Source organism: Silurus meridionalis, chromosome 16 (assembly GCF_014805685.1).
Source record: "Silurus meridionalis isolate SWU-2019-XX chromosome 16, ASM1480568v1, whole genome shotgun sequence".
In the NCBI taxonomy this organism is placed as follows: Eukaryota; Metazoa; Chordata; class Actinopteri; order Siluriformes; family Siluridae; genus Silurus; species Silurus meridionalis.
Window position 1 is genome coordinate 803,017 of NC_060899.1, and position 9,484 is coordinate 812,500.

The following is a 9,484-nucleotide window of genomic DNA, read 5'->3' on the forward strand; positions in this document are numbered from 1 at the left end:
AATTTGTTTATAGTAAAATAACGTTTAACATCTGTTATCCTGGGAAATGAAATCACAGCCTTCAGGTTATGGGAAGTTGGAGATCAGCGGATGAGATATCAGACTTCTGAGTCATGGGTTCATATCCAAGCACCGCCAAGCTGCCACCTTTGGGCCCCTGAGCAAGGCCCTTAACCATCAATTGCTCAGCTGTATAACTGAGATAACTGTAAGGCCCTCTGAATAAGTGCGTCTGCCCAATGCCGTAAATGTAAATATAAAGAGGTTATTAGCATAAAAGCCTGTAGGCTGTGTGATGTTTGAGGCCCCCTGCTGCTGATAAGGTGAACTGCAATACAATTAAAGAGAAATGTATATGAAGAATTAGATTAACAATGTATGAAGAAAAGTATGGTTGATTGTCCATGGGTTCTCCTACAGTTGCAATGCAGTGACAGCAGGTGAAATTAGGGGTTTATGGAGATCATGAGATCTTGACAGCAGCACAAGTTCTGCTGGTATTAAGCTTCAGATGATGAGCTGATATCTGTGATGAGATATCTATCTGACATGCCAGGATCAGGTGTGTGATGGAGGGAAGGAGAAGTTCAAGTTCAATTTTTATTTGTCACATACACATACATACAGAGTACGAATGTATATATAAGTATGTTTTATTCGACCGTCCGACATTTAGGCATGAAAAAGAAATAGAATATAAGGATAAAAAAATTAATATAAGTAGATAAATTAAAAAGTATGAACTATAGAAAATATATGAAAATATATGAAGGAGTGTGGCAGATACTAACAGTACAAATTAAAGTGATTTAGTGATTGTCTTTAAAGTGTCCATGTGCAGTGTGGTGTGGTATAAAGTGTCCATGTGCAGTGTGGTGTGGTATAAAGTGACACTGTGCAGTGTGTGTGGTATAAAGTGACACTGTGCAGTGTGGTATAAAGTGACACTGTGCAGTGTGGTGTGTATAAAGTGTCCATGTGCAGTGTGTTGTGGTATAAAGTGACACTGTGCAGTGTGGTGTGTTATAAAGTGACACTGTGCAGTGTGGTGTAATATGAAGTGACACTGTGCAGTGTGGTGTGGTATAAAGTGTCCATGTGCAGTGTGGTGTGGTATAAAGTGTCCATGTGCAGTGTGGTGTGGTATAAAGTGTCAATGTGCAGTGTGGTGTAATTTGAAGTGACACTGTGCAGTGTGGTGTGGTATAAAGTGTCTATGTGCAGTGTGGTGTGGTATAAAGTGACACTGTGCAGTGTGGTATAAAGTAACACTGTGCAGTGTGGTGTTGTATAAAGTGACACTGTGCAGTGTGGTATAAAGTAACACTGTGCAGTGTGGTATAAAGTGTCCATGTGCAGTGTGGTGTGGTATAAAGTGTTTATGTGCAGTGTGGTGTGGTATAAAGTAACACTGTGCAGTGTGGTGTGGAATAAAGTGTCCATGTGCAGTGTGGTGTGGTATAAAGTGGCACTGTGCAGTGTGGTGTGATATAAAGTGACATGGTGCAGTGTGGTGTAATATGAAGTGACACTGTGCAGTGTGGTGTGGGATGAAGTGACACTGTGCAGTGTGGTGTGGTATAAAGTGTCCATGTGCAGTGTGGTGTGGTATAAAGTGTCCATGTGCAGTGTGGTGTGGTATAAAGTGTTTATGTGCAGTGTGGTGTGGTATAAAGTGTCCATGTGCAGTGTGGTGTGGTATAAAGTGTCTATGTGCAGTGTGGTATAAAGTAACACTGTGCAGTGTGGTGTGGTATAAAGTGTTTATGTGCAGTGTGGTGTGGTATAAAGTAACACTGTGCAGTGTGGTGTGATATAAAGTGACATGTGCAGTGTGGTGTGGTATAAAGTGTCCATGTGCAGTGTGGTGTGATATAAAGTGACATGGTGCAGTGTGGTGTAATATGAAGTGACACTGTGCAGTGTGGTGTGGGATGAAGTGACACTGTGCAGTGTGGTGTGGTATAAAGTGTCCATGTGCAGTGTGGTGTGGTATAAAGTGACACTGTGCAGTGTGGTGTGTTATAAAGTGACACTGTGCAGTGTGTTGCGGTATAAAGTGACACTGTGCAGTGTGGTGTGGTATAAAGTGACACTGTGCAGTGTGGTGTGTTATAAAGTGACACTGTGCAGTGTGGTGTGTTATAAAGTGACACTGTGCAGTGTGGTGTGTTATAAAGCGACACTGTGCAGTGTGGTGTGTTATAAAGTGACACTGTGCAGTATGGTGTGTTATAAAGTGACACTGTGCAGTATGGTGTGTTATAAAGTGACACTGTGCAGTGTGGTGTGTTATAAAGTGACACTGTGCAGTGTGGTGTGGTATAAAGTGACACTGTGCAGTGTGGTGTGTTATAAAGTGACACTGTGCAGTGTGGTGTGTTATAAAGTGACACTGTGCAGTGTGGTGTGTTATAAAGTGACACTGTGCAGTGTGGTGTGTTATAAAGTGACACTGTGCAGTGTGGTGTGTTATAAAGTGACACTGTGCAGTGTGGTGTGTTATAAAGTGACACTGTGCAGTATGGTGTGTTATAAAGTGACACTGTGCAGTGTGGTGTGTTATAAAGTGACACTGTGCAGTGTGGTGTGGTATAAAGTGACACTGTGCAGTATGGTGTGTTATAAAGTGACACTGTGCAGTGTGGTGTGGTATAAAGTGACACTGTGCAGTGTGGTGTGTTATAAAGTGACACTGTGCAGTGTGGTGTGGTATAAAGTGACACTGTGCAGTGTGGTGTGGTATAAAGTGACACTGTGCAGCGTGGTGTGGTGTAAAGTAACACTGTGAAGTGCAATTCAGAGTTAAAGTGTCATAATAGTGCAAAAAAGTAAAATGAGTGTCGATGGAGAGAGATGTTCAGTTTTTAGATCCTGGGTGTTTCCTGGTTTAAACTCCGAATGGCCTGCGGGAAGAAGCTTCTCCTCATTCTCTCTGTGTTCGCTTTCAAGGAGCCCGAAGCGTTTCCCTGAACGTAACAAAGACAATAGTTAATTGCTAGGATGGCTGAGGTCCTTCACAATCTTCCTGGCCCTGGTCTGGCACCACGTGCTGTAGATGTCCTGCTGGTCAGGGAGCTCCGTGCAGATGGTACGTTCAGCTGACCTCACCACCCTCTGGAGGCCTCGCCTGTCCTGCATGGTGCTGTTCCCGAACCAGGAAGTGATGCTACCCGTCAGAATGCTTTCGAAGGTGCAAGTGTAGAAAGCCTGAGGCACCTGAGAGGGTAGTTTAAAGTTCCTTAATCTAAAGTCCACTCTCATCTTACTGACGTTCAGGAGAAGATTGTTCCCCTGACACCATCTCTCCAGGTTTTTAATCTGCTGTAGGTAGGCTGTCTCATATTGAGAAGATATGTTTATCATCATCAGAAGAGCAGTGGTACAGAAACCCATGTTACCGTTTCAAATTTAGTTGAGTTTAATGCTGTATTTCGCCCCCTAGTGGAATAACAGAGCTCTTCTGTTCTTCAGTTCACGGTCCACTAGAACATGGATTTAAAACTTGATAAGAAACCTTCAATGGTTCTGGCTCATGTTTTTCAAATCTGTTCTAACATCTGATCCAGAAACACCAGTGTAACCACTTTAAATCACCACCACACCTTAACTCACCTTTAATCAGTGTTAGATTTATGAAAGGAGTCTCCAGAGTCAGAACTTTATTTTGACATACAATTACAAACAAAGTGGGTGTGTGAGTGAGTCCATCCATCCACCCATCCATCCATCTATCTGTCCATCTGTCCATCCATACATCCACCAATCCATCCGTCCATCCATACATACAACCATACATACATCCATCCATCCTTATCTCCCCAGCAGCTCTAGAAAGTATTACTTCAGTATGGTGCAACCACCACCATGCCTTACGCTTGGTGTAATGAAGGCTTCATTCCATTGAGCCGCATGTTTACATGTTTGCATCTTATCTCATCTCATCTCATCTCATCTCTATCTCACATGTTTTTTCAGCATGAGCCTCCAGCATGACATGTTTTTTGTAAATTCATGATGCAATTCCAAAGTAAAAAAGTTTTACACAAACAGCGTGAATTCTCAAGATCAGAAGAATTAAAACAAGACAGATTTTCCATCCAAACTTAAAGTTTAAACCATTAATGGAGGTTTGAACAAAAATCCATATTTTTATCATAATCCAGATGAAACCTGGCGGTGAGAAACAAAGAGAATGTCCACAGAACATTGCATAATCTTCTAGAAGTATCTGAAAGCACATCAGACAAAATAGGAAACATGTTCTTTCTTCCAATAGCTTTCTGTTTTTTCAGAGATTATTTGCTCATATTATGGGACAAAAGAAGCTGACCTAAAGAAATGTAACCTGTATGTCCTTATTTCTAGAAGATGTCCAGGATGCTGTGGGCTGATGTCCCAGCTTTACTTCCTGATGCTTCTGAAGCTACCCGTATATCACCTGTTCTCACCTGTCCTTTTTAATTAAATCTTTTTATTTCCTAACTCCAGGTCATGAGCAGATCGCTGCTCTGTAATGTCAGGATTTTCCTAAACCCTGTGGTTGATGTTCTTCTTTTCCCTGAAGCACAACCACACATCATTATCTCTTCATGAGAAAAAAACTACTTCCTGTCATTTCCCTTCATCTGGGACCTACAGCATCGACACTGTTTCTTCACTATAACACGGTGGAAAACCTTTTAGGAGGCCTTGTTTATCCAAAGAACCCTCAAAGAACCTTGGAGCACCCTGTTTTGAATAAGAGTGAGTTTACCCAGAACTTAAAAAGTTTTGTCGTAGCAGTGACATTGTGCTGGTCATGTAAATGTATGGACACCCCATAATATAATAATGAAACACTGAAGTAAAGTTCTACATAGAACCTTTAAGGGTTCCAACATTAGAAGGAACAGTCCTATGGAGTTCTAGCAAAAATCAGAAATTACTCCTAGAAGAACTCTTTAAGGATGTTATGAACTCCATTCGAGGAACCCTCAAGGAACCTTTGAAGAATTATCTCTTAGAATGTACCAAGTACCAAGAGCATTTTTTTCACAGGAGGGAAACTGAAGGGGTAAATGTCCTCAATCCTTTAAAGAACCTTTGACGAACTCTTGAACTCTTTCCTGAACATTGGGTTGCAGTCAGGAAACACTCGTTTGGTGTTCTACAGAGGGAAAACTGAAGAACCCTTGGAGAACTCAGTGTGTGTGTGTGTGTGTGTGTGTGTGTGTGTGTGTGTGTGTGTGTGTGCATTTATTGGAGTTAGTATGTGATCGTGTTGTAGAAGATTCAATAATAAATGTTACATTTATGAGTGACTTCGCACAGCAGCAGCAGCACAAATGTTTTAAGAAATCAGGTAAAGAAGATCTGAGAAGCTTTTAGAAGCCACATCTGGTCAAACCTCTGGAGCCCTGTTATCTCATTTTATTCAAATATTTCCCCCTGGAGCGAGGAACAGTCCTGCAGCGTGGCACGCAGAAGTCACAACGTTTATCACACACCAGGAATTCCATACAGTCAACACACACACACACACACACACACACACACACACACACACACATGCACACGCACGCACACACACACACACGCACACACACACATGCACACATGCACACGCACAAGCACAGAGACCACACACACACACACACACACACACACACACACACACACACACACACACCACACACAAACACACTCACACAACACACACACACACACACACCACACACGCACACACACATGCCACACACGCACACACACACACACAAACACACCCACATGGACACACACACACACACACACAACACACACACACACACACATTATGTAAAAATAGAAGCTCCACTGTCCTGATGATTTCTGAAAACGTGAACCTGCAACTAATACTGGAGACTCCTTCCGTATGTTGCTATAGAAACGATAACGTATTCAAACGAACATGTTACAATATACAATATATACAATATAATAACAATAACAATCATAACTAATAAACACCTCCTGGCCAATCAGAATGCAGAAGTACAGTGACGAGAAACCCGTGTGACTGTGACTCTAATGAGTCATTACGAATCAGTGAATCAAAAGAATCGGATCAGTTTCATGCTTTAAACCGGAATCGCTTTCTGGAGTTGATTCTGTTTGAAAGAGTCGCTGATGTGTGTGTGTGTGTGTGTGTGTGTGTGTGTGTGTGTGTGTTACAGAGAGCGCGTCCCTGCTCTGAGCCTCTTCAGTAATCAGAGGAGCGCAGATTCGGAAGTCACTCATCCCTGATCACACGCAGGTAAGTGTAGTTGGAGTTGTTGGTGTAGTTGGTGTAGTTTGAGTTGTTGGAGTTGTTGGTGTTTGTCGGGTTGGGATTTAAGGAGCAGCAGTGAGGGAGAGGGAAATCATCTGAAAGGTCCAAATTGTGATATTTAGGAATCCGGATGACGCGGCGGTATTCAGGAACCGGTACCTGTAGAGTTTCATCTTCACACCACATCCTTTTCTTCTTTTTTTTTTCTTTTCTATTCTTTTCTTTTCTTTTCTTTTCTTTTCTTTTCTTTTCTTTTCTTTTCTTTAAATAAGTAAGATAAGATGTTTTATTTTCTCTATTCAGTGATTCTAAACTTTAGAATAGAGAAAATAAAACATCTCATCTTACTCCATGAAGGATTTATAAGATTCATGGATTAAAATCTGATTCGAATTTTTAGCTGTAAAACTTATTTAATCTTACAATAAAATTAACTACACTCGAATATCTATCTATCTATCTATCTATCTATCTATCTATCTATCTATCTATCTATCTATCTATCTATCTATCTATCAGTGTTTCTGTATGTTTCTGTGTGTTTGTCTCTGTGTGTGTATGCGTGCATGTGCGTGTGTTTCTGTGTCTGTGTGTGTCTGTGTGTGTCTGTGTGTGTCTGTGTGTGTCTGTGTGTGTCTGTGTCTGTGTCAACGTGCATGTGCGTGTGTTTCTGTGTGTGTGTGAGTGAGGTGATGTTGGAGGCTGTAACGTGTCAAAGCCTCGAGGGTGAGTTTTAGTACGTTTTCTCTAACACACACACATACACACACACACACACACACACACACACACACACACACTGACACGCTGTCATTCAATGAGTATATGAAACCTCCAGCACATGTTTCTATCAGTGTTTGCACACGTTTCACGTCACGAACACGGGTCACGTGTTCACCAACAGACGTTTGGTTTACTTACACTTAAACTACACGCTCGGTGTATATAGAGAAAATTCATGCTGACCAATCAGAATCCAGATCTGGTAGGTGTGCATTAAGACGTTATGACGTTTTCTTCTGATTCCAGGTGCAGGAACGTGCTCTGAGACGTTTGAGATTCAGGACTGAGAGAATGAAGCGAGTTTGGGTGAAATGGACCGTCTCTTGTGCTCTTGTGCTTCTACAGACGTGTCTGGGGCAGAAGGACTGCACTGGAGTGGACTGTCCAGGTTTGGAGCACTGCATTGAGGAGGTGCTGGAGGGCGGAGCCTGCTGTTCCACATGTCTGCAGCGAGGCTGCACTTGTGAAGGTTATCAGTATTACGACTGCATCAGCGCTGGCTTTAAAAAGGGGAAGGTTCCGGAAGGAGAGTCGTACCTGGTGGACTCGGGCAGTACGGAGTGCATGTGTCCGGCTGGCGGAGGCAGGATCAGCTGTCGCTTCATCCCGTGTCCTGATGTTTCTCCTCACTGCATCGAGTTTTCCGACTCAACCGAAACGTGTCCTCACTGCCTGCGTCTCGGCTGCGTCTACAACCACCAGAAACACGAAGCAGGCCACTCGTTCCACATGGACCCCTGTCAGGTGTGTCACTGCCCCAATGACGGAGGTGACCTGATGTGCTCAGTGATTCCTGATTGCTTCTCAGAAGCAACCAACAAGCCTGAGGGAGAGAAGAATGACCTAGAGATCTTCAAAACCGCTGAAGATACCATCAGTGAAAGCAACACCTTTCCCAGTAACTCAGTACCGATTTACCCTGACAACACGTCACAGATGGAGGACAGTGACGATTATAACTATTTCTCAGAAGCCACCGCGAATCCAGATGATATCACTCCATCTCCTGCAGCTCCTCAAGCTCATGAAGACACCAGGAAGGAACTCAGAGAGACTCTGGGTACGTATGAAGCCGAATCTACTGAAGAAGGAACTGAAGACTCTGCGTACTCTACTACGGCTAAAGAAGAGTCTTCTGAGAAGCTCTCTGAAAGCGTTGTTGGACACACTCAGGTTCCTCTAATAGAAACCAGACCCAATACTACAGACGATATCAGGAGAACTGAGACAATTCCAGAAGATCACAGGAACCTCCAAAACACCATCCCAGAACTCAACACCTTTCCTGAAGTGCACTTCATCTCCACAACCTTAGCACCGATGAATGTGAGGGAACACGAAGATCATAACCAGCCTCAAACCCTGGGGAGATACCACCTGGAGAGAAACGACCTCCAGCTAACATCCGACGCAGAGAGTGGTGAGTCCAGCAAGTCTTAATATCTGAAGCTGCATCGCATAACGACTGATCTGATCTTCAGCGGAGATGTAGGAGATACAGAGAAGGGCATTGTAGAAGATTCCTTTTCTCTTCTCTTCTCTTCTCTTCTCTTCTCTTCTCTTCTCTTCTCTTCTCTTCTCTTCTCTTCTCTTCTCTTCTCACTGTAGTAGTGTTGAGTTGTAGTGTAATGTGTTGTGTAGTGTACTGTTGTAATGTGTAGTGTTGATAATGATGTATAATTGGTTGTAGGAGCTGCTGACGTCAGTGTGACGGTAAGAACACACACGTGTGGGAAATGGTAAACAGTACAGGGTCAACCTGCAGCAGGAAAAAGTGTGTGTCCTAAAGTCATCCAGGTCAATAAAAGCATTTTATATTAAACACAACAAAGAAACATTTTTATATATGAATAGCTTTAATTAGGGTTTTATATCAATATAATTAACAAAACATCCAATTAACAAAAACATCAGAGAAATCAAAGAAAAAATCATCCGAATTAATCGATTATCAAAATAATCATTAGTTACAGACCAAGTTGTGTTGTGTAGTGTAGTGTTGTATTGTTGTGTAGTGTTGTTGTGTTTTGTAGTGTAGGGTTGTTGTGTTTTGTAGTGTAGTGTTGTTGTAGTGTTGTTGTGTTGTGTAGTGTTGTTGTGTAGTGTTGTGTTGTTGTGTAGTGTAGTGTTGTTGTGTAGTGTTGTTGTGTAGTGTTGTGTAGTGTTGTTGTGTAGTGTTGTGTAGTGTTGTGTGTAGTGTAGTGTTGTATTGTTGTGTAGTGTTGTAGTGTAGTGTAGTGTGTGTAGTGTAGTGTTGTGTGTGTAGTGTAGTGTTGTGTAGTGTAGTGTAGTGTTGTTGTGTGTAGTGTTGTGTAGTGTTGTTGTGTAGTGTAGTGTTGTGTGTGTAGTGTGTAGTGTGGTGTTGTTGTGTAGTGTTGTTGAGTTGTGTAGTGTGTGTGTAGTGTTGTGTGG

At 42.4% G+C, this 9,484-nt stretch overlaps 1 protein-coding gene across 3 annotated transcripts in view; it reads left to right on the forward strand.

Moving 5' to 3' along the window:
* The first annotated feature begins 6,144 nt into the window (after nt 1-6,144).
* Nucleotides 6,145-9,484, forward strand: part of LOC124399249 (fibulin-2-like) — a 29,703-nt gene continuing 26,363 nt past the window's right edge. For all 3 annotated transcript variants that reach the window (XM_046870070.1, XM_046870071.1, XM_046870072.1), the window contains exons 1-2: nt 6,145-6,274; nt 7,319-8,492. In XM_046870070.1, coding sequence (XP_046726026.1) covers nt 7,364-8,492 — 1,129 coding nt within the window. In that variant the 5' untranslated portion in view covers nt 6,145-6,274; nt 7,319-7,363. The remainder of the gene's footprint in view (nt 6,275-7,318; nt 8,493-9,484) is intronic.